The sequence below is a fragment of the Podarcis muralis genome, chromosome 11, assembly GCF_964188315.1.
Source record: "Podarcis muralis chromosome 11, rPodMur119.hap1.1, whole genome shotgun sequence".
Lineage (NCBI taxonomy): Eukaryota > Metazoa > Chordata > Lepidosauria > Squamata > Lacertidae > Podarcis > Podarcis muralis.
In genome coordinates this window covers 42,826,531-42,852,478 of record NC_135665.1, presented here as the reverse complement: position 1 = coordinate 42,852,478, position 25,948 = coordinate 42,826,531, and the positions used below count along the sequence as shown (strand labels likewise).

The 25,948-nt window shown below is 43.1% G+C and overlaps 1 protein-coding gene across 7 annotated transcripts in view; it reads right to left on the bottom strand.

The window, feature by feature from the left end:
* PDE4D (phosphodiesterase 4D) overlaps positions 1–25,948 on the bottom strand; it is a 606,101-nt gene that overhangs the window by 190,614 nt on the left and 389,539 nt on the right. The window contains exon 1 of one of the 7 annotated variants that reach the window (XM_077936356.1): positions 22,159–22,572. The exons of the other annotated variants lie outside the window; for them this stretch is intronic. Coding sequence (XP_077792482.1) covers positions 22,159–22,283 — 125 coding nt within the window. The 5' untranslated portion in view covers positions 22,284–22,572. Of the gene's footprint in view, positions 1–22,158; positions 22,573–25,948 lie in introns of those variants that run through there. 7 annotated transcript variants of the gene reach the window in all.

The following is a 25,948-nucleotide window of genomic DNA, read 5'->3' as shown; positions in this document are numbered from 1 at the left end:
ATATAGCACTTTTGAAATAAGCTTTAGCCCACCCTTTGCCCAGCCTCCCTGGGGAGGGAGTAACTAGAGTAGAGCCATTGAGAATGACCCCCCTGAATTCCTTTGTGGTCTGAAGGCAGGACAGGTTTCAACCTGCTGCATGGAAGGCAAGTTGGCAATCTCTAACCTTTTAAATGTTTTACTTGTTTTCATTTATTATTTACCACTTTCCAAGCAGAAAAAACAATTTATGTATATTACAAACATCCATCTAGGGTTTAGGATCAAAACGGGCACCATGAATGGTGTTTAGAAGACATCAGGGCTGCGATTAGAAAATGAAAAATAAAACATCAGGATATTCCGCCAAGACCCATCGTTCAGCTCCGAGGGCCTTCTGGATGTTCCCTCACTGTGAGAAGCGAAGTTACAGGAAACCAGGCAGAGGGCCTTCTTAGTAGTGGCACCCACCCTGTGGAATGCCCTCCTCTCAGATGTCAAGGAAATAAACAACTATCTGACTTTTAGAAGACATCAGAATGTGGCCCTGTTTAGGGAAGCTTTTAATGTCTGAAGTTTTATTGTATTTTTAATATTTTGTTGGAAACCCAGCCAGATGGGTGGGATATAAATAATAAATTATGAGGATGACGGTGAGGATGATGCAAAGTCAGATCACTGATCCACCCAATCCAGCAACACCTATACAGCTTCCCAGGGTTTTCCATTCACAGCCCCACCTGAGGATGCCAGGGACTGAACATGAGACCTTTTGAAGGTGCCCTTCCCCTGTACATGAGTTTGAAGAAGATACAAAAGGGAATATCAGCCTGTAGAACTGATAATTGTAACAAAGGGATGCTTTTTGTTAGCGGACTATGACAGGGATAGCCAAGAAGGTTCTCTCCATACCTTGTTTGACCCTATTTCCCACCATCCCTGTGCACTGGCAACGCTGGCTGAGGCCGAAGGTAGATGGGGGTTCAACAACATCTGCTGAGGACCACATTGGCTACCCTGTAATAGTATTAGGGAGATCTGTGTTGAAACCACCACTAAGCCATGGAGAGTGTTGGGTGGCCTTGAGCCAGTCACTCTCACCCAGCCTAATGCATCTCACATGGTTGTTGTGAAGGGTAAAAGGGTGGGGTGGAGAAGCACATGTGCTGGTTCCGTTCGAGGAAAGGTAAAGAAATAAATGAATAGCACAGGAGTACTTCCACCAAAATCAAATTATTTGTACAGTATTCAAAATCTCATTGCGAGAAACAATCAATCTGAAATTCAAATATTGCAGTACTTGTATCTTTCATTATGCTGCAGATCCATCTATACCTTTCTTACATGTTACACCTAAATTGAGCATCTGCAATTTTGAAGGGAATTCCACTGGGTTAAGGTAGAGGCTGTAGATGAATTCCATTATCTGGGTGGAAAAACTGGAAGTGAATGTGTGCTGTACATTTTTCTACAACACATCCAGGGTTAAGTTTGCTGTGCAGCAGACGGCAGTCTTAACCACTAGATGTCTCTCTCTCTCTTGTGCAGTGCATTTCGTCTCCTAGAAATGAATGGAGATTCAAAAGCTAAGCAAATTCCACGCAACCTGTAAAAATCTGTGTGACCCACCAAGAAAGTGCTGCAATGGCATATTCTGATAATCTCCCATCTATATTTTCTTCTTTTTTGGTATTTTTATTTAGATTTTCCATCATACAATTTAATAAAAAAAGAAAAATAATACATAACATAAAAGAAACATTAAAGCATGATACATTAAAGCATTATACAATATCCAAAAAAGCAAAAGAAAAACAAACAAAATAAAATAAACCCACCACCCTGTTTAACTTCCCTCCACCGCTACTCATCTTCTCTAGAATAAATTTTACCCTTATCATTGCATTCTGATTGTTTTTATTTTCTCTATATACATACGTCATTGATAATTTATTGTTTTGATGCATTTACATTCGTAATCTAAGCATATTAGCATGTCTTTTTAGAGCAATATTTTGTCATATAATCATCAAAGCATTGCCATTCGTTTTTTATTTTTTGATTTGACTGCTGTCGTATGGATGCTGTTAATTTAGCCAATTTTAAATATTCATTTAATTTGAGAATCCATTCCTCCTTGGTAGGTAGTTCTTTAGCTTCCCATTTAAATGTTATTACTATCCTAGCCACGGTGGTCGCATATAAGAAAATTCTTTTTTTCAATTTTGCTATTTCTTTTCCTAAAAGGCCCAGTAGGTAAGCCTCTGTTTTTTTCGTTAATGGGATTTTAAGCATTTTCATTTCAACTCCTCATGCATTCCTCCCCAGAAGTACTTAATTGGGGTGCAACTCCACCAAATATGCGTTGTTGCACCAGCTTCCTTGTTGCATTTCCAACAGAGGTTGGATTTCAGTTTATAGATTTTTGCTAATTTGATTGGTGTTAAATACCACCTGTAGAACATTTTGATGAAATTTTCTCTTATTGTACTACAGGCAGTAAATCTTATATCTTCCTGCCAAAGTTTCTCCCATTGCTCTATAAATATATTGTATGGCTGAAGTCTCACGCACATTTAATCATTGTCTCTTTCACTTCCTTGTCAATCGTATCCAAATCTAGCAAAAGGTTATACATTTTAGATAGTAAATGTGAGAAAATGCATTCAAAACTATGTACTTAAATATTAACTCCAGTGCCGTTTTAAAAAAAAATTAAATGTGCAGATTAAGGCAGAACAGTCTTGTGGATGTGTGCGTGCAAAACTGACGTGAAATGGAAATGGAGCAGCTTGCACATTCCCTAAGGATATAGAGGAAGGGGTGGTGCTTCACATACTTTCGACCCAGAGCACTTAGCAAGATCAGCAACTTAACTTGAGCCTAGAAACCAAGCAGTTACCAGTGCAGCTTCCAAGCATTTGTGGTCTATGATCCCCAGAATGAACTCCAGGTAGAAGCCTAACTACTGTATTCTGGACCAGCTGCAGTTCTCAAATGCTTCTCAAAAACAGACCTACACAGAGCCATGTCACAGCTATCTAACCTCAAGTAGGACACTACTCAATACTACATGGTCTTGCAAAAAAAACACTGAACCCAGCAGCAGGGCAGGTTCTGTGGATTTGGGTACTAGCGAAGCATAAGATCAGGCTGTAACACAGGCTAGTTCCTTAAAACAAGGGATTCTTTTCAGTTGGGATTCATTCATTCTTTTTCTTTCCTTCTTGATACATGTAAAAACACATTTGTTTGTTTGTAAAATCAGAATGGGGAAATAGTAATTTTTTTTGAAATGAAACAAGAGTTTTTCTTGCGTTTGCCCACATCTGCAATTGTTACATCATGCCCAACAGGTAACAACCATTTGCACACTTTTATATAACTGTTGCATAGCTTGCATTACTATGTTCCCAGCCCACAGAAATATTAATGATTAACTCTTGTGAAAGCAACCTGATAGAAAGGCATTGACTGATATGATATACCAGGCAACTTTTACCTAAGGAAGAGTTCAGCCGTCAACTCTCGTTCAGTGATGGGCATTTGTTATTTAGAGAAAAGGGGCTGGAAGTAGGAATAGATAGATTCTCTCAGCACTGGCTTCTCAAATGACTTTTAAAACCTATCCACTGCATCACTGGTCCATACGATATGCTCTAAGAAGAGCTCAGCTGGATCAGACCAAAGGTCCTTTAAATCAGCATCCCTATTCCCTCAGTGGTGAAACAGATGTCTGTGGGAAACCCACAGAAATGACTTACTCTGACTGGCAATGACTCTTCAAGGTCCCAAACCAAAGGTCTTCCTATTGAGATGTCAGGGATTGAATTTAGGACTTTTAACATGAAAAAATAGACACTTTGCCATTGAGATGCAACTACCCAGCAGCGCATAGTCTTCCATGCCCCTTCCTCAAGCAGGCACCCCTGGCCTGTGAACCAGTGGCCACAGCAGGAAGTAACAGCAAGGTAGGTACTGTGTAGGCTAGGACTGGGGAACCGTGAGCCCTCCAGAGATTGTGGGACAGCATCAGCATCCAAATAATGTGCTGTTGCAAGAGCTGTGCTGCAATTGAGCTAAAACAGGCCCCCCGCTCATACAGGCAGTTGAGCAGTGATGACCAAGAGGCAAGCTTGCAGGCCTGGTGGCTCCCCAGCCCATGTCAGGCCCCTGGTACACGCCAGCTGCCACATGCAGGATTTGGACAGAAAGAATAATCAGGCATAATGCGCAACAGCCAGAAACCAAAAGCCATGGTCTTGGTTGCAATGCAGTTCATTTAAAGCAAAAGGGAATACTGTGCACAAGAGCTAATTTCTAGTTATAAGTCAGGGGTAGCCAACATCTGCCTTCCGTATGTTGCTGGGTTACAACATCCATAATCCTTGGCCATGGGCCATGCTGGTTGGTGCTGATGGGAGTTTGAGTCTAATAACATCTGGAGGGCATCCTATTGGCTACCTCTGACTTAAGGGCTCCAAGTGATTGATTTGAGAGCCATTTCTACCCATTACATACTGCATGTTCTTGCTAGATAAACAAATCTGTAACCCCTCGGGTGGGAATTCAGGAGGGTGATGTAGCTTCTTCCTTGGTTATGGCCTGCACAAAAATAAGAAGTGGCCCTTGGTTTTCTCCTATGATTATTCAGTGGAATCTATTATGTTTCTGAATCTGTAATATCCTGATTAGTTACATGGTACCAGGAAGATCTCGTGTCAACTGAGCCATTTTCATGGAGTCTGCCTGAGCCAAACTACACATAGTATGATCCTTTTACATGATAGCAGGGCTTTTGTTCAGGGGAAACTCACAGGAACTCAGTTCTGGCACCTCTCAAGTGGGTGCCACTGCCATTCTAAGAGAACAAGGGAGGTGTTCATGGTGAGTTCTGGAACCTTTTTCTAGAAAAATAGCGCTGCATGATAGGTCCCCCCCACACACACACAGAGAGAGAGAGAAAAGAGCTCATAGGAAGCTGAATGTATGAACAAATTGCCAATGGTAGGTGAGGACCTGCATAATTCTCGCCCTACCAGACATCTGTCTGCTGTTGTGTTATACCACCCACGGGGGGAAAGATATGTGTTCCAACATGTTTTCCAACAGGGAAAATCAGGTGGGGTGGTAGCTTACAAGCAAGTAAATGGATGTAAGGATGTCCGTCCTTCACTCAGTAGTCTAGCTTCCTGTGAGTGATATTCCTTTTAAAAAAAATGCATGAAAGAATCACACAACTCTATGTAATATGCAGGGGGCCCAAAGTCTCATAACCACAGCTGGGAATTTTTAGGCGACAGTAAGTCCTTTTAAACTGAAACTACACTGTTCAGTTCCTCAGACAGTTGCCTTATTTGATCTTGTAAATTAGAGAAGATTAATGTAAATTAAGTAGTGTTTTAATTAGTTATTAAATGCTTCTGAGAGGTGTTTAAGAAGGCTGTTTGCTTTTAATAAAGAATGACTGCAAAGTAATGTGTTACCAAGGGCTGTAAAAACTGAAATCATGGGCTTGCACAAAATTGCACAGGTTTGCTGTGGGGTAACGAACAGAGAAAGCTTACTTTTGTCCGGTTAGCCCTACCTTGACTGACATTTGTTCCTCAAGCAGATAAATATTTCACATCTCTGGTACCCAATGCTTTCAAACATAAGATACCAGGGATTCAACCAGGGACATTCTACATGAAAAGCACATGCTCTGCCATAGCATTATGGTCCATCCACCAAGACCTGGCTTAAGGGGCGGTGCCTAGTAGCTTAAATGTGGATACTTTTTAAGAAGCCTGGATATACTTGATGACTCCTTTCAAGACTGTCCTTTGAGCTGATCTCCAGTGCAACATCATTGAACCCTTTCCCATGTATTTTCAAAATTGTTAATTAGGCCCAGTCACTTTCTCCCACAGAATAAAAGGGCTGGAAGTCTGGGAATGGAAGAACATTGTGCTTGGATGGTCCCCAAAAGCAACAGACCGGCCACTGCGAGAAATAGGACATTTAATTTCAGACCATTGCTCTGATCCAGCAGTGCTTGTCTTATGTTATGAAAAAAAGAAGAAGAAAAAGAAAAGGTAAAGGACCCCTGGGTGGTTAAGTCCAGTCAAAGGCAACCATGGGGTGCGGCGCTCATCTCACTTTCAGGCCGAGGGCACCAGCGTTTGTCCACAGATAGCTTTCCGGGTCATGTGGCCAGCATGACTAAACCGCTTCTGGCGCAACAGAACACAGTGACGGAAGCCAGAGCACACAGAAATGCCGTTTACCTTCCCATCACAGTGATACCTATTTATCTACTTGCCCTGGTATGATTTCGAACTGCTAGGTTTGGCAGAAGCTGGGACAGAGCAACGGGAGCTCACCCCATCACACGGATTCAAACTGCCAACCTCCCGATCGGCAAGCCCAAGAAGCTCAGTGGTTTAGACCACCGACGTCCCTGTTCTTATGTAAGATGTTGGGAAAGAGGGTGATGTACAATTTAGAACAGAGAGAGAAAGCTAGGCATTGGGCCACTTGCAAAACCACTTGCCCTTTGCCTTCCCAGATGCTTCCACTGTTGGCAGGCAGGCGAAACTGAAAAGCAGCTTGGTTTTTGGGTCCTCTGAACCTGGGATCTCAGAGTGTAAGCTTCTTGAGATGCTTTGTGCAAAGACCCCAGAATCCTCTCCAAGAGCAAAAGGAAACAGGGGCATGAAGAATGAGTCTCTGGAGTTTATAGACCATGGCCTGCTTTGTTCTTTTTGTGTGACTATGCCAATTTTGGCCACTTTGCTCCTCTCTGCTAGTAAATGAAAGAAACAAATGACAATCCCTGGCTTAGTGTTTTGTTTGAGCTAGGGACTGTGGTTTGTTCCACTCAGAACAAACCATAATCTGTAGTTGAGGTTTGACATAACGCTAACCCAAGGAGAGTGGTTTGTTTGTCCCACATGCTAGCCAGGAGAAGCAAAGTGGCCCAGATCAGTGTGTTTATAGTAAGTAAACCATTAACTAAATCAGTGGAGGATGGATGACCATTTGCCATGGATGCTTTAGCTGAGATTCCTGCATTGCAGTGAGTTGTACTAGAAGACCCTGGGGGTCCCTTCTAACTACAGTGGTACCTCGGGTTAAGTACTTAATTTGTTCCGGCGGTCCGTTCTTAACCTGAAACTGTTCTTAACTTGAAGCACCACTTTAGCTAATGGGGCCTCCTGCTGCCACCGCGCCGCCAGAGCACAATTTCTGTTCTCATCCTGAAGCAAAGTTCTTAACCTGAGGTACTATTTCTGGGTTAGCGGAGTCTGTAACCTGAAGCGTATGTAACCTGAAGCGTCTGTAACCCGAGGTACTACTGTATATGATTCTATGATATTTCCCCTGGACAGGCAAGGAACAGCCCTTCTCCTCATCTTAAAACGTCACTCCCAGGCATAAATTTCCTGTTTTTTGTTGATTTGCCTCATAACTGTAATGCTATCTAAACACTGGAGGTTTTGTGTTTAATAATGGTGATGTAATAAGCACACAATTGCATTGCTTATCTTGTGGCCAACATCTGTTGCACTGTGGCTGGTTCTTAATATTTACTTTTTGCAAGTTATTTGTTGGTTAATTCTTAAGATCCAATAACCTTCGCTAATGGTTATTTGTCCTAGCTTCTATTGAGAATTAATGAGATGTTAAAGAGATAGACAAGGCTATTCTGTGCTTGCCATTCATGTATCTTGTAATTTATCAAGGCTTTGCTCGATTTCAGGTAGTAAGGGGCAAGGCTGGCTAAAACAGCAGGCTTCTTCCTAGTAATTTATTAACATTGCCTACAATTCATACCTGAAGGCTAGGTTAGTTTAGAAAGTTCATGGTGGGTATTTGGTGGTTAAGTCCAGGATGGAAAATAAAAAGTACAAAAATAGGATCAAATTAGGTAGAATTGGCTCGCTGCCCGCTTTCAGTACACGATTCTCAACTCCAAAAAGCACTAATCCCTTCAAAGTGGAACTGAATCTCTGTGGATCAAACCTTCCTTAAATTTTAATGTGGTTTGGTCTCAAATATAAGGCATTACAAAGCAGTCAGTGGGAGAGCAGCTATCTTGGTTTACACAAAGCAGGCACTATTGGTACTGAAAAGAACATGAGGAAAAGGTGTAAAAATTGAATTTATCAACGAAAACCAGAAGACCTGGCACATGCCTTATTAAAATGGCATGAAGTCACAAAGCTCAAGGAACTTTCAGAAAATGCTTTGCTGAAGCATCTATGTAGTCTCGTTCTTTCTTTCTTTCTTTCTTTCTTTCTTTCTTTCTTTCTTTCTTTCTTTCTTTTTGAGAAGAGGCTTCATTTAATCCAACATCCCTTGAATGAAAAACTAACTTCATAGCTCAGTAACACAGCAGTGTTTTGATAACAAATTCTGGATTTAAACCTCTTATTATTCATTTTATTTTGTTTGTTGTACTGTACTGCAAGTCCTGTTTACTGCCCCTTTGACACTAGAGGAGGCAGTAAAAAGCACATTAAAAGGTGATATGCCATGGAGATTCAAATTGTTTTTCAAATAATGTTAAAAATGCTTTTGCACCGTCGAAAAGTCTGGTTTTCCACAAGCATTTTAACCAGCGTTTAGTATCCCAATAGGTTTCTTTCAAAGTTACAGAAGCATGGCAAACTATCTGTGTACTACTATCTGTGTATAAGGAAGTAGCTTTCTTGTCAGCTGCTTACAATTCTCTTCCTTAAGAAGAAAAAAATGTGCCTAGATATGCATTTCCCAAAATGGAAGCAAATTAGGGCACTCATTGAGAAGAAAGAAGATGTTGCAGAGGCAGATTCAGGAGAGCACAACCAGTTTCTCCGCACGGGGCATAGGGGTCAAGGCGGGTCCTTTCTGCCTCCTTCCCAAAGCCTAGGAAGTGCTGGATTTTGGGACGGAGGCAGGGGGCTCTGACAGAGTCTTAAGGGTCCCTCTTTCCCAAAGCCTAGTTAGCCCTTGTCCAGCTTTGGGAAGGAGGAGGGAGGACTCTAGGCAGACCCTGCCAGAGCCTCAAACCTCCTTCCCCAAAGCCAGTGCCTCCCTTACCTGGCTTTGGAAAGGTGGCGCTAGGGCATCAAATTTTGGCCTCACATAGGGCACCTTATTGCCCAGGTCCTCCCTGGACATTGTGTCATTTGTTACTAATTTCTTCACAATCAATATTCAATAGGTATTACAGCCACTCTAGGAATAGCAAATAAAAAAAAAATGCTCTGAAAGAAGCATCATGTTGGGCTGTAGTCTGAAACATGAATACTAGGAGAAAACCACACTGGACACCATGGAATTTACTTCTGAGTAAATGTTTTCACCTGCTGCCTAAAGGTTAATAATAATAATAATAATAATAATAATAATAATAATAATAATAATAATTTATTTATTTATGCCCCAGCCACTCTGGGCAGCTTCCAACAAAATATTAAAATACAATAGTTTATTAAACATTAAAAGATTCCCTAAACAGGGCTGCCTTCAGATGTCTTCGAAAAGTCTGGTAGTTGTTTTTCTCTTTGACATCTGGTGGGAGGGCGTTCCACAGGGCGGGTGCCACTACTGAGAAAGCCCTCTGCCTGGTTCCCTGTAACTTAGCTTCTCGCAGTGAGGGAACTGCCAGAAGGCCCTCAGCGCTGGACCTCAGTGTCTGGGCAGAACCATGGGGGTGGAGACACTCCTTCAGGTATACTGGACGGAGGCCGTTTAGGGCTTTAAAGGTCAGCACCAACACTTTGAATTGTGCTCGGAAATGTATGTAACAAAGGCACCAAGCGAGTCTCTCTGGGGAGAGCATTCCACAAATGGGGAGCCACATGCACCTGTGTGCTGGGAGTAAGTGGGTGGACAGACTTCTAGGGCAGCCTATGGGGATCTCTCTAGGTGTGGCTTCTGTGCTCATGCTGGGAAGCATTATCCATATCTTTATCTATATTTTTATGTATTTTTTGCTTGAACAGTTAGATGCTTGGTGAATGGAACAGTCCTTTAACTTTCTTTCCATTCTTCTCAAGTTGGGATATGTCAGATAAGTATGCTCACCAGCAGTCCAATCATATGCATGTCTACTCAGCAGTTAAGTCTCATCACTTGCAATAGAGAGCTTACTCCCAGGTGTGTTATAGCAGGATTAGGCAACATAACGCCCACCCAAAGATGTTAGACTCCAACCCCAATCAGTCCTAGCCAGGGGTGATGGGAGTTATAGTCTTAACAACATTCGAGGGCACCATGCTGTCAACTCGTACTATAGGATTTCAATCTTAAGGGGGGATATTTCTTAACCTCCCTACTTCTGAGTGTAAAGATTCAGGCAGAGTATAGCGCAGAAATGAAGTGAGGCTGAACAATTGAACTGAGGTAGACCTGTCCCAGGAGAAATGGCATTTTAATTTAATGATAAAATAATAACATAACATAATATAACAACTGCACTGTCAGGTTTCACTTCTCTCTCAACTATTTTCATTAGCACAGCTAATGGTCTGCTCTGGTAAGGACCTGAAAATCCCTATAATTCTTGGGCAATTCTTGAATGGCATTCCTTACAGAAAGGTTGTTTGAAATATACCTGACCTTGGTTCCAGACCATTACTCTCAGTGAAGGAAAGCTTGTAAACGAGATAACATTTGCATGTTAATTTGGAGAGGATTTATATGTTTGGTTTTTAATGCGAGAGTTATGATGCTCTTGTTTGCTCAGAACTACAAACTGGGACCTAACATAAATTTCCTTGTATTGAATGAAGAATAGTTTTGAGATACTCTCAGTAGCTGGATCTGATAAGTACCTACACTTTGCCTAAGTTTATTTATATTGGTTTCACACACCTCGACTGTCAGTATCTGTGGCAGCACCTGCAGGGGCCATCCCAGGCAGCCAGTTCAAAGGTTGCTAATCATAGAATCATAGAGTTGGAAGAGACCACAAGGGCCATCGAGTCCAACCCCCTGCCAAGCAGGAAACACCATCAGAGCACTCCTGACATATGGTTGTCAAGCCTCTGCTTAAAGACCTCCAAAGAAGGAGACTCCACCACACTCCTTGGCAGCAAATTCCACTGTCGAACAGCTCTTACTGTCAGGAAGTTCTTCCTAATGTTTAGGTGGAATCTTCTTTCTTGTAGTTTGGATCCATTGCTCCGTGTCCGCTTCTCTGGAGCAGCAGAAAACAACCTTTCTCCCTCCTCTATATGACATCCTTTTATATATTTGAACATGGCTATCATATCACCCCTTAACCTCCTCTTCTCCAGGCTAAACATGCCCAGCTCCCTTAGCTGTTCCTCATAAGGCATCGTTTCCAGGCCTTTGACCATTTTGGTTGCCCTCTTCTGGACACGTTCCAGTTTGTCAGTGTCCTTCTTGAACTGTGGTGCCCAGAACTGGACACAGTACTCCAGGTGAGGTCTGACCAGAGCAGAATATTTGCTAATATTTGGCCAACACTCTGGTGGCTGCCTATCAATAGAGGGAGTGATCAAATTAAGGGTAGACTTATTGCCCCCTCCCAGCTCATCAAATGACTCATCTGATGAAGGAAAGAAGGGGACAGAGAGAGAGAGAGAGATCTCTACACTCTCCATTCACCCCAGCAGTTTTTCTTATTACCACTGCTGTCAAAAGTTGGTGGGGTCTAGGCGAGTGGCAGGGGAAAAAATGATTGGGGTATGGATCTTACAAGTTAACAAGTCAGCTTTTGAAATTATTTTTATTGATTTACATTGTATTTCAAGAACCAGCATGCCTGAAGTCCAAATATAGCTTTTTGAAATGGACAGGGGAAACAAAGCTACATGGATCCTCATCACCACTAGTTTATGAAGCAACGTAGAAGCTTCTAAGAACCGCAAGCAGGAACAGCTTAATGTCTCTTTGCTATGCCATCTTTCATCCAAGAAGAGTTCCCAGGCAACACATTAAACTGCCGTGCGTGCAATAAAACCAAACTCAATGGTATTTCCTCTTTATATCAAAATAAATGATTCTGCTGTTTTTTTTCTAAATGCCAGCAACTGAAGGAAAAATCACCACTTAAAACACAAGGGTGCAGTAAGGCACTATAGCTTAAGAAACTTTAACCTTGCAGCAGCTATGAGCTTCTTCATTGATCCTAGGAAAGCGGAATTTCATTCTTATATTTTATGACATAAATCCGTAAGAAGAGCTTCACTGGATCAGGCCAAAGGTCTAATGCCCTGTTCTCACAGAGGCCAACTGGATTTCTATATGGGAAGCCTGAAAGTAGGACCTGAAACCAGTAGCATCCTTGCTACTTGTGATTCTCTGCAACAGGCGTTTATAGACATACTGCATCTATATATATATAAATTTGGATATTCATAAATTTATTTATTAAATATATATATTGCATCTTCCTCCAAAGGAGCTCCAGGTGGCAAACATAGCAATACTAAGGCAACACAATTAAAAACTTAAAACAGTAAGGAACCTTCTAAAGAACCCCTAACCCCCCCCTAAAAACTCTCAAACCAATTATTTCAGGGCTGCCAAGAGACAGAACTTTCAACCATCAAATGCCTGGATAAACAGAAATGTTTTTAAGTTTCTCCTAAATGTTAATAATGAGGGAGGCAGATGCACCTCACTAGGGAGGACGTTCCACAAATAGGGGACCACCACTGAGAAGGTCCTGTCATGAGTCTCCATCAAATGGGCAACCCCCAGTGGTGTCTCTACCAACAATGCCTTCCCTGATAATCACAAGGAAGGCACTCTTCTAGGTACTTGGATTCCAAACTATCTTAGGCCTTGCATGCCTAATACAAGACCTATGTTCAAGTAATAACTTGACCTGGGCCCAGTACCTCTCTGGCAGCCAGGACAGTAACTCATGGTCCCACTGAGCTGCATCCAACTGTTCAAGCAAACTAGAAGCCACATTCTACACTAGCAGCAGCCCCACATGCAGCACATTACAGCAATCCAGGCAAGAGGTCACCAAAGGATGGACAACTGAGGCCAAGGAATATCCATGGCCGGTGAACCAGTCTAAGCTGGGCATACGTACTCCTGGACACGGAAGCCACTTGAAACTGCAGTGACAAGGTGGAACCCAAGAGTACACTCAGACTGTGAGCCGGTTCCTTCAGGCGGAAGTGCAAGCCCTCCAATAAAAGGGTTTACGCCTAATTCCCAGACCCAGGAACCACCCATGCACAGAATCTCCATCTTATTAGGAGCCAGCCTCAGTTTATACGCAAACCTATCACCTCTTGCTCCTTTTTATGTGTTGCATTTCCACTTCTTTGCCTATGCAGAAGTGGCCACCTTAGGAGAAAGCTCATGGAGTGGGGCCCCTGTTCCGAAGTCAAGTAGCAACTAGGGTAATTCATCTGAAAGGCAAGCAGGCTGCAGTGGTTCAGCTGAGCCGCATTTACCGCACAGAAGATGCCGCCTTCACAACAGCTAAAGGAAGGGATATGGCTTGGCTATAAAACTAAGAGGCCCACCTTACCCTTGGCAGCATGGTATTGTAGCTGCTGCTTTCTCACTGTTTGGTTGCTGCAAGCGTGGTACATAATCATACAACCTGTTCTAACAATAGGGCTTTTTAAATGTTCCCCTAGCTGTGTGGGAGTTGTTTTTCTGTGAGAAGCTCCCGCATCACTCAGGAGTCATGTTTCAACAACCCAACGAAAATGGGAAAGGGTTGATCACAGGGCTTTTCCCTCACTGAACTGTCATTTCAAGGTACAAATTTCATGGGAAAGCCCCATGCAATCAGCCAACACACTATGAGCAATTTAAACATTGCTCCTGTGTTGCTGCATAGGAGCTGCTCATGGGTAGGCATCTCCAACATGGCTGGGGTAATGTTGACAAGGCCCAGGTGTGATTGGAAGATGCAGACACATATGGCTTTTTCTGCACTGATCTGTGTGAGAATTGAGATTTTCATCACATCTCCTCCTCTGATGTGGGTGGTGTTATGGCCTAAACCACGGAGCCTCTTGGGCTTGCCAATCAGAAGGTCGGTAGTTCAAATCCACACGACGGGGTGAGCTCCCGTTGCTCTGTCTCAGCTCCTGCCAACCTAGCAGTTCGAAAGCATGCCAGTGCAAGTAGATAAATAGACACCACTGCAGCAGGAAGGTAAATGGTGTTTCCATGTGCTCCGGCACTCATCACGGTCCTCCAATGTCAGTAGCGGTTTAGTCATGCTGGCCACATGACCTGGAAAGCTGTCTGTGGACAAACGCCGGCTCCCTTGGCCTGAAAGCAAGATGAGAGCCGCAACCCCATAGTCGCCTTTGACTGGACGTATCTGTCCAGGGGTCCTTTACCTTTTACCTCCTCTGAGGGTTTCCATCTTTGGAGCAGCAGCAAGGAAATGGCCTTTCCTAGGTGACACGTTCCTCTTGAGAAGAATCATCAGGCACCCTCATTATTAAGCTTTAGTCGCCACAGTATGAACTTTCTGTTTGCCCAAGCACTTCAGTATTAGTAGCAATACTCTTTTTACAGAATGACCCAACGGCTTATAAAACTGGGTGGTTTAAATCTGTTGTTTTAACTGCTTCCTCTGTGTTTTTAAATCTTTAGCCATTTCAGTCTCCTACTTTTATGATTTTAGTTATTCTGTTTAATATGGAGAGAGAGTATATTATTATTCTTGCCCACTTTGGGACTGTTACTGAATTTTACAGGTGGACAAAAAATATTCAATTAAAAAAATCAGCTATCTGGCGCAACATGGGACAACTGCTCTGTTCCTGATAATATACACTGGCTCTCAATGGAATAGAACAAAAATGTTTTCCTTCTAACTTGCTATTTTTTGTATTGCCAGGAGGTATCATGTTGTTGCATTTACAGTTTCGAGATGCTGTTGTTTTGTATGTTGCTGTTTTAGTATTCCCATTATTCTGAATTGATCTTTGTGATTGTTGACTTTGGGGTGTATTGCTGTTTTCCTTGTTTTAAGCCACTTTGAGCATGATTTCTTTCCCCCTTTTTCGTGGAAAGGTGACATATAAATAAACTGGTCATGATGACTTTGATGATGTATGTCAAGATATATTGTTAATGTCTCAAATATAAAGAACTGCACACACCGCAAGAAAAACACACTGGGTCCCAAAAATATACCCCTGAGGCATCTTTATAAAAAGATAAAGAGTTGTATCTTCAGCATTCAAGGATGGCTCAAGGCATTTTGCCGCCTGAGGCACAGCAACAAATGGTTCTCCCTCCCAAGCAAGTAAAGGTGCTTAGTAGCCAAGGCAAAGTTATTTTTGTACCTGAGGCAGAAAAATCCCATGAGTGACTTGTCTTCCTCCAGCTATAAAAATGCAATGATAATAAGCTAAATAATGGAGCATTTGCTGCCCTTTTGTGACAATCAAAATTAGTTGCCTGAGGTGGCTGCCTCACTCTGCCTAACAGTAGGACCAGTCCTGTTCAGTACAATGGTACCTCGGGTTAAGTACTTAATTCGTTCTGGAGGTCCGTACTTAACCTGAAACTGTTCTTAACCTGAAGCACCACTTTAGCTAATGGGGCCTCCTGCTGCTGCACCGCCGCCACATGATTTCTGTTCTCAACCTGAAGCAAAGTTCTTAACCTGAAGCACTATTTCTGGGTTAGCGGAGTCTGTAACCTGAAGCGTATGTAACCTGAAGCGTATGTAACCTGAGGTACCACTGTACAAGGGGGCTATATAGAGAAGTTTTTTAAATGTTTAATTATGTTTTTATATAGGAAGCCGCCCAGAGTGCCTGGGGCAACCTAGTCACACGGGTGGGGTACAATTATTATTATTATTTTCCTAAATTCCTACCATTCCCCTAAAGAAAACTGGTAAAGACAAGCCAGTATAGCTGTCAAGAGAAGATATGAAATCTCCACCCCCACAGCTAATAAACTAAGAGGGATTTGGGGGGGAAAGCAGGGCACTTGCATTGGAACAACACAAACTCCCCCAATCTGTTTCTAATCAACTGTATTGATGTCATTGAGAGCTTCCATTTTCAAATTTTTATTTCTCAGAACATGATGTACAAGCTCAGGCACATGCTGGAAGCATGTTGGGCCCCATTTGTTATCTCTTTCTATTTTTAGAGGCACTAAGGCACAGCTAATAGACACGCCATAGTTTGGGTCCTAGCTCCCACCAATAGGCCATTACTGTTGATTCATTTCCATAGCTACCAATTGAGCAAGACAATGAGCAGACTGATGGCATGAAATAATGCTGACTGTATCCAGGGCCTTTTCTCTGAAAGTCTGCTGTTATTCAGGAGCACTTTCACATTTTAAAATGGAATAAAAATAGAAGGCTGCTCTTCATGCTCAAGCCTTTTCAGGCCACTTAGGGTGAAATGTGGCTGTGGCACTCTGTCCACATGCTGGCATCATCAGCGGGCAAGCCTTGGTCGGCTGCCAAGGCTCTAGTGACATGTGCTCTGCCCCCTCCCTGTGAATTGGGAATTTAAAATGGCAGGAGCACCTGGGTTCAGCCCTGAGTGGAAGCTGCTGCTGCTGCCTGTCACCACTATCGTGCAAGCCCACTGGTGGGCTCACAGACTTGGGGAGGGGGGTGCAATTCATCAGAGGACACTTTGCCAGCTCCTGTATACCTGAAGGAGTGTCTCCACCCTCACCTTTGAACCCGGACACTGAGGTCCAGCGCCGAGAGCTTTCTGGCGGTTCCCTCACTGTGAGAAGCAAAGTTACAGGGAACCAGGCAGAGGGCCTTCTTGGTAGTGGCACCCGCCCTGTGGAACGCCCTCCCATCAATGTCAAAGAAAAAAACAACTATATGACATTTAGAAGACATCTGAAGGCAGCCCTGTTTAGGGAAGTTTTTAATGACTGATGTTTTAATGTATTTTTAATCTTTCATTGGAAGCTGCCCAGAGTGACTGGGGAAACTCAACCAGATGGGTGGGGTAGAAATAATAAATTAATATTATTGCCAAACACCCTCTCTAAACGTGAACCAGCCCTGACCAATATTGCCCCAACTTGGGTAGTATTTACAAAGGTCCACACACATCCCCTAACCTTAAATGTTACTGAGGGTGGGTTTTTGTTTTTGTTTAAAGTAGTGTGACTTGCTATTTCAACAATAATGAAGGGAAGGACAAGTTGTAGCATGATGCTGGACTAAAAATGATGCCCATAATATACAAGTTGCTAATGCGACTGCATTTTCATTTCTCTGCATTAATTGTTTTAATGCGGAGGAGGGCAACTTTCAAAGGGTAGCCAATGTCACAGAAGACAGAACTGGTATACAAGATTACCTTAATAGATTGGAGAACTGGGCCCAAACTAACAAAATTAATTTCAACAGGGACAAATGCAAGGTTCTGCACTTAGGCAGGAAGAACCAGCTGCACAGATATAAGATTGGGGGGCGGGCAGGCTTGCCAGCAGTACATGTGAAAAGGATCTAGCGTTCCTAGTAGACCACAAGCTTAACATGAGTGAGATGCAGAAGCAAAAAAAGCTAACACCATTCTAGGCTGCATCAGCAGAGGTATAGCATCTAAATCACGTAATAGTACCACTCTATTCTGCCTTGGTCAGACAACACTTGGATTACTGTGTCGTCACAAATTCTGGGCGTCACAAATTAAGAAGGACATTGAAAAACTGGAACAAGTGCAGAGGGGGGAAACCAAGATGATTAAGGGTCTAAAACCCAGCCTTATGACGAATGGTTGAAAGAATTAGGAATGTTTAGCCTGGGTAAGAGGAGACTTAGAAGAGATATGATGGCCATCTTAAAATAGTTAAAGCGCTGTCACCTGGAAGATGGAGCCAGCTTGCTTTCTCCCGCTCCAGAGGGTAGAACCCAAACCACTGGCTTCATGTTACAAGAAAGGAGATATCAACTCAACATCAGGAAGAACTTTCTGGTGGCAACAGCTGTTTGACATGGAACGGATTCCCTTGGGAGGTGGACTTTCCTTCCTTGGAATTTTTAAGCAGAGGTTGGATGGCCATCTGTCATGGATGCTTTAGTTGAGATTCCTTCACCGCAGGAGCTTGAGCTAGAGGACCCTCGGGGTTTCTTCCAACTCTACAATTCTATGATTCTAAGACAGAAAATCTAATATCTTAATGCACCCTAAAATCTTGAAGTTGTCAGATCTGGACACATCAAGCAGGAACAGTAGCAATTTTTAAAAAATATTACACTGAAATCCTTCTGGAGTGTCAATCCAGATTTCTGATCACTCCTTATATTGATGGAACCCATGTGTTGAAGAGCTTCCACTTTATGCAACTTTTTTAAAAACCTCAACAGAATACTTGGGTAGAACTCTGAGGCCAAAGCATTTTGAGCTATATTTCAACAGGGACTGGTCTTATCACAAAACATTCCTAAGCAATGAATATGCTTGGCAAGGCTCCTGGTGCTGTTTCTTCATAGCCATGGACACTGAGGTCATGAAAGAAAGCCATAGCAGATATATGAACCAAATGAAGAACGCCAGCTCTACAGCTATCAGCGGGTAATTACAATTGAACAGAATATCTCCCTTGCTATGAGTTCCGGTTCCACTCTTGCTCCCACTCTCTCTGTCACTGATCTCATTCCTGCTGCCTCCCTTCTCAGTATCAGACCCAGCTGCCATTTTGAATGCTAATTTTGCCACCTCCTTTCACCCCGAAAGGGTATGTCCCATTCCTCTGCTGGCTTTCTGGGGAATTTTTACTTATTTTAAAGTAAGAAAAGCTAATTTGATGGTGCACAAAACCTGCATTTCCTCAAGGTTGCTGAAATGAACATTCCTATTACACCGCCATCATGCCATAGAAGAGGTCTACATTGGTTGTGACAACCCACAAAAAGGACCTTGGGGTCATAGTAGATTGTTCCCTGAAAACATCAAAAATGACTTGATTTTTGTGTAACACGAAACTATGGCTTTCTGTGACACATACAAGCCTCGAGGAGGGTCTGTGCGGTTGTGTGAGGTTGTGCACATGCACACAAGCAAAAGTCTGGGGTGACCACACCCACTTTTAGCCATACCACCAATGGCATGCAGGGTGGCAAAGGGTGAACACAGCCTTCAGGGTGAAAATTTCAGCCACCCTGAGACCCCCAGGTATAGGGCAGTATATAGATTCAATATATCATCATTATCATAGTAATCCCTAGTATGGCGCAGTAGTTCATTGTTACATTCAAATGCAACCATTGTGCGGTAACAGCTGAAAAGGCAAATTCAGCATTAGAAATTATTTGGAAAGGGACTGAAGAACTCTTACTGTCAGTCATATCCTAATGCCATTATATAAACAGCAGGGCTACATCTGGAATACCATGAGTGGATCTGGCTATCCTATGTCCATAAAAACAAAATGTAGAGCAGGAAAAGATTTCTGAGCAAACAAAGTGATCCATATGCAGGTAAGATGAGTGCCGCAACCCCATCGTCGCCTTTGACTGGACTTAACCGTCCAGGGGTCCTTTACCTATGTTTCTACAATTAAGTTTGTACAACTATGAATGATATGGAGAGCGTGAACAGAAATAATTTGTCTTCCCTTTCATAGAATTGTTGAAGTCAGGGACACTCAATGGAACAGAACAACAGTGGGTTCAGAGCAGTGCTCTGTCCCATATTCCAGAAGTAACAACTGCAAGGATTTGGAGCTATGCCTTCTTCCTGGTGGCACCTACATCATGGTACACTTTGCCAAGGGAAGCCCAGCTGGGTACTAAATGCCAGAAGACTAGTATATAGCTCTTCCAGAATACATTTTGGGCTGGTTAATGGCGTTCCAAAGTGGTTTCCCTCTGCTGGGATCTTTTTAGCTGTGCTTTATGCTGGCTGACTTCTATTTTTATTGTGTCTTTGGGATGTTTTTATTGCATTTGGTTCTGCTATGTTGTACGGTGCCTTTGAGTAGCATGTCTTTGGCAGAGAATGCAGTATATGAAAATTTAAACAAACAAACGGGACAAAAGGAGGCACTATTTCAAACAACACATAGCCAGCTTAGAGAATTCATTACCATTAATGGCAGTCACTGGCTTAGATGGCTTAATAGAGGGATTAGAAAAATTCATGGAGGTTACGTCTATCAATGGACATTTTTATTATAAGCTATTATTTTAATTATTATTTACATTTCTATCCCACCTTTCCCCCAAGGAGCTAAAGGTGGTGAACATGGTTCTCTCCACTCTCCATAGATCAGTACAGCATGAGACTCAATCTCAGGATTGTGGGTTCAAATTGGGCAAAAAATCCCTGGACTGCAGGGGGTTGGACTAGATCACCCCCGTGGTCCCTTCCAACAATTCTATGCTTTGATGACTCCATTTTATCCTCACAACAACCCTGTGAGGTAGGTTAGGCTGAGAAATGAAACTAGCCCCACTGAGCTTCATGACTGAGCAGGGATCTGAACTCTGGTCTCAAAGGTCCTAGCCTGACACTCTAACAACCACACCACACTGGTCATTGATAGCTAGCAGGAACCTCAGTTTTTGAAGAGCAGGTGTGGCTAGGGTAGGTTAAGATGCCTTGCAAGCACCTAGCAAGGCACCGTTGGAAATTAGAAGAGTGTTGAACTAGACAGACCTTCTTCGGTCTGATCATGCATGGCTCTCCTACAGTTCTTCTTTCTTTGACACTGCACAAACCTACCTACAAAATCCCTAACAGGAGGGGTAGCCAACACAGTGCTCTTGACATATTGTTGGACTACAACTCATGCTATCCCTGACCATTAGCCATCCTGGTTGGAGCTGCTGAAAACTATAGCCTGAAAACCTCTGTAAAACACCTTGCAGGTTCCCGTGGTCTTACGCAGACCTCTTTGCAAAAGTGTTTCTTCATGAACTTTTTCTGAGGAGTGCACAGCTTAAAGCACACCTTAAACCCGCAGTTGCTAGACTACAACTCCCATTATCCCTGGCCATTGGCTGTAATGGCTGGGGTTCTTCACCCCTGCCTTGAAGTTAGAGACTTCAAAGAGAGGAGCATGCCTGGCTTGGTTTTGTAAAAAGGAAACAAAGTAAACCCACTCCCAAAATTGAAGTGAATTCAGCAGTGATGTCGGGAAGGAGTGCCCTTGTCCTATAGACAATTTGCAAGGTACAAAGCACACGACAGGAAGACGATACATAAGGAAAAAGCATGCTACAGGGTTGCAAACTTGTGCATTTCCTTACGTATTGCTATTTCCAGGAAGGGCAGGGGCTTCTCACCAGGGTACATGGGTCTTATAAAAGTGCCCCTGAGTTCAGTACTCCTCAGACCCAAGAACAGCACAAAGCACATTCACAGCTTTCCTAACTATGTTGAACATTGGTCTCATTGATTTGGACTTGCATCTTCTGCCTGATTCTTCTGCTTGACAGGAGACATTTTTATATTTCTGGGCCAAGAAACAATAGCTACAGGTGGACCCAACTTTGGCGACTCTCCTGCTTCCATTGTCCCTTTGAACAAGGCATGCATGTGTGCACGCCCCTTATTATATCACAGTCTGATTTATACTGCAAGGCTGTTGGCAGCCACGACCTGCCTATGCCACTAACACAAATGAAAGTGCCTTGTGCACCAACAACAGTGATAACAATACTGCTAGTAGTAGTAATAATAATAATAATGATTCATCACAAAGTACTTTTAAGAGTCTCTTCTATTTCAAAATAAGTGCTGCTTTAAGATCCTACGCCAAAAGCCTTCTTGGGGCATGCTGAATTAGTTGTGCAGCTCCTAGGTTCCTGGCAATGCTTTTACTTTAAAAATACACATTAAAGAAGCTGACGGGTGAGCAGAATGCGTGAGAGCAATGACCAGTTATTACATTTGACTACCACTCTTTTCCTATTACTGATGCATAAATCCCATTCAAATCAGTAATAAATACCTGATGGCCAGATTGCACCTATCATTTGTATTTACTTTGAGCAGAACTGCCACCCCCATGCATTTAAAACAGAGGGTTTTTTTTTGCTGTTTTCTCAAACCACATACACTTTCAATTTCAGCTTTTAAAAGTAATCAAGGAATATATGCAGTAGAGGTAGCTACAATGCCTCTCTTCACAAATAGACACAGCCCTCCCTTCCCCTGTAAGTAAAGATTACAAAGCAGTAAACTGAAAAGGAGGAAGGGGTGTGTGTCATTTTGCTAAAAATAACAGGAAAAAACGCCAAGTTACCGTCTCCTTTGCTGTTTAATATCAATTGGCTTGTTAATAGCATAGGGTGATCCGTGAATGAAGGCACTTCGAAATCTGGCCACCTTCTCCAGAGTCAGGTGCTCACAGCTGGATGGCAAACTCATTTTATCCAGGTACAAGCTGTAAAGGAAAGCTAAAGGCAAAACGGACACATTCCTGGGAAATCTGGGGAAATGGATTCAACTCCAGTGGGCAGCTCAGGTGTAGCTTTTGTGCTCTGGCTGTCTGGAAGGTAAAAGGTCCTGGTCTCTCCGGCTGCTGCGTTCACCCTGATAGACAGGCAGTGGCTTGCATTTATTCAGAGTCGAGTTGCAATCGGGTTGAACCAATAAAATGGAAAGCTTCCCAGGAGCTTAGTTCCACTCCCCCACTTCCAACAGACATTGAGCACAGCTTGCTCAACTGCAAATGCAGCCTCTAAAAACTCGCTCCCTGCAATTACAGCGCAGCAATAGGTGGCCGAGATGGACTATTTATACTCAGATGACGCTCTCCCCCGGTGAAAGAGAAATCACTTATTCAAATTCATCAGTGCTTTTTCTTGTAAACCTCTTCTTCAGATCTCTCAGCTCAGTCCATCTACATGAGAAAGCTATGGCGAACAGTAAAACTGCAGATGATTTATTAGGGCTGCTTCACATTTCTGGAGAAGCTCATCTATCTGGTTTCACCATATTAATGTGTGAAAGGGTGACAGATATTTCCCCTGTGACATGCACGCAACACCAACTGGTCAGGGAGTTGGGGCCAACTGTAGCTCTCTGCAACATGTCTACACCGTGTACATATGCTGAAAACAAATGATACAGTTATCTCACATTGTATGTAAACTCAGAAGTTAATATTTATAGTAAAAACGACAACAACACACTGCATGGGCACAACTCAGCAGCCAGCAAACTAAAAGCAAGATGTCTAGATTAGATTTTAAAATGCTGGAGCCTGTGAATTGTATTGTATTGTATTGTATTGTATTGTATTGTATTGTATTGTATTGTATTGTATTGTATTGTATTGTATTGAATTGTATTGTCCACATTGTATGAAGTCTATCCCAGCCAGCGGCTGGAAAAGCTGCTACAGGCACCTGCATGGAGCTCCTTCTCAATTTTGATAGCTGTAGTGAAGAAGGGTGAATGAGCTGGAGGCTTTTCACTTCATGGGCTCCTGCGGTAAATATAAGGAGCTTTCCTATACACAAGAGCAAGCCCTGCAGGCCTGAATTAGTAGAACCTCAGTCCCAGCAGGCTGGTGGGAAATAACGTGTCCCTGTTGAACTTCAGGTGCTCAAGACTTTTCCATTTCACCAGACATTTTCAAGGAAGCTGTTTTTATTATTGATTTTATCTTATCCACTGTACGCGTTTTAATATTTATGCATGCCCCTTAGAAATAAATGAATAAAGGCACAGCAGAACCTCCAGGTTCAGAGGCAACATTTCACTTTATTGTTGCTGGAAAGCAACTGTGGTGGTGAGCTATTGTCTCCCTGCCCTGCTTGTGGGCTTCCCATAAGCATCTGATTGGTCACTGCAGGAAATAGGCTAGGTTGACCTTTAGCTGGTCTGATTCAACAGTCTGCTTATGTTCCAATGGGAGTTGCTTTGGAAAGTTGTTGGGGGCAGGAGGCGACAGCACTGAAATAACAGGACAGGAGAGGTGCCAAACGTTTGTGTCAGTTGTCCAAGAACCGGAATAAAAAAATGATTCTCTCTAGCTGCACATATTGCAGGCTGGAAAATTAACATGGATGTGACCAGCCTTTATTTTAGGAAAACTAGTCACATTGCCCCAAAGATAAAAGAAATTAAAAAGCTAATCTGACTTGAAGTTAGCTTCTTCAGCTGCTTCTTCTTTAAGAAAGGTCTTATAAATCAATCCTAAATGTTCATTCAACAGTGGAAAAAATAAAACACGTTTTTACTTGCAGCTTATCTATACTTGCTTCTTCATAGCTGTACATGGTTCCCTTGCATTTTTCATATTATTTCCCAAACAATATATATAACGTGTGTGTCTTTCTCCACAATTGTTTCAGCACACAATTTCAGGGTCACCTACATAGTAATGCTCAGCATTTGCTCGTGATAATAGACACAGATGCTCAAAGTCACCTCGAGAGAAAGTGGACATACAGATTCACCACTGCTTAGCAATGCCAATGGGTATCTGAGCAGGCTCATGAGCCAATGTTCCGGTTTGGTTAGCAAAGTACTGTTAAGCCTAATAGCAACAGGATACGGGGCTCTTTGTGATGGAAAAATCTGTACAGAGAATGTGAACTTGGGTCTTCAGGGTTTTTATTGAATTAAGTCCCCAACTGGGGAACACTGCCTGGCAAAAGGGAACATTGGCTGTGCCTCTGAGGCATCTTCTGAAGAGATGTTCAAGCAATTAAACTATTTTAAATCTGAATCAAGCTGCTTGCTTTTGCTTACTTTAACATGGAGGCTTCCACATGATGTGGTGATGGCCATTAACCTAGGTGACATTAGAAAGGAATCTGACAAATCCACAGAGGATAAAGCTATCCATGTCTATTAGCCATGATGGCTAAATGTGACCTCCATGACCAGAGACAACATGCCTCTGCATACCAATTGCTGGGGGGCAGCAGTGGGGCAGTGCTGGTGTGCTTCTGTCCTGCTTGTGGGCTTCCCATGTGCATCCAGCTGGCCACTGTGAGAAATAGGATGCTGGACTAGATTGGCCTTTGGACTAATCCAGCAGAGCTCTTCTTGCCAGGCCAGCCCCATAACTACAAGTTCCCATGTAAACCAAGTAGAGACGGTGCCAAATTACCTTGAAATTTAAGCGTCAAGAAGAGTGGTCTTGTTAAAAATCGACCCCATCCCCTCTGAGATGACCACAACTCAAAATGTGGTAAATACTAAAGGTAAAGAACCCCTGGACAGTTACGCCCAGTCAAAGGCAACTATGGGGTTGCGGCACTCATCTCGCTTTCAGGCCGAGGGAGCCGGCGTTTATCCGCAGACAGTTTTCCGGGTCATGTGGTCATGATTAAACTGCTTCTGGTGCAATGGAACACCGTGACGAAAACCAGGGCACACGGAAACACCGTTTACCTTCCTGCCTATTTATCTACTTGCACTGGCATGCCTTCGAACTGCTAGGTTGGCAGGAGCTGGGACAGAGAAACAGGAGCTCACTCCATTGCAGGGATTCGAACCACCGAGCTTCCAATCGGCAAGCCCAAGAGGCTCAGTGGTTTAGACTACAGCACCACCCGTGCCCCGCGTATGGTTAATACTATCCCTGTTGCTACTCACCAGTTCCTGCTGGTCAACCCCCTCCCCCATCAAAAAAGGCAGGCGATTAGGAGGGCCTCACTTCCACGGAAGAGAAGCATATTGCTTGTGCCAAAATAGGCTTAAATACTGTCACGCAGAGACCTTGGTGACCTGGCTGAGCGAATGATCTGCATGCTCTGAATAGCAAAAAGTGCCAATCTAGTCCTGCAGGAGCAATGAATATGCTTGATTCCTTGCATGAGACATTTTGCCTTATACACTTATCAGCAAACGGGAAGAGGCCCACCCAGACACCCTTTTCGCTGCCTATTCATGATGATTTGAGCTGCTGGTGCTATTGGAGCAGTCACACACAATCCCACTTTCTGCAATATTCACGTCTGCTTCGTTTCCAGTCTGAGAATATCTCATAACGTCTTGCTGCGTTCTGTAACTTTTTATACCATGAATGTTTGGTTTCTTTTTCTCCCCCTTTCGCTTTGCTACAGGGCCCTGGA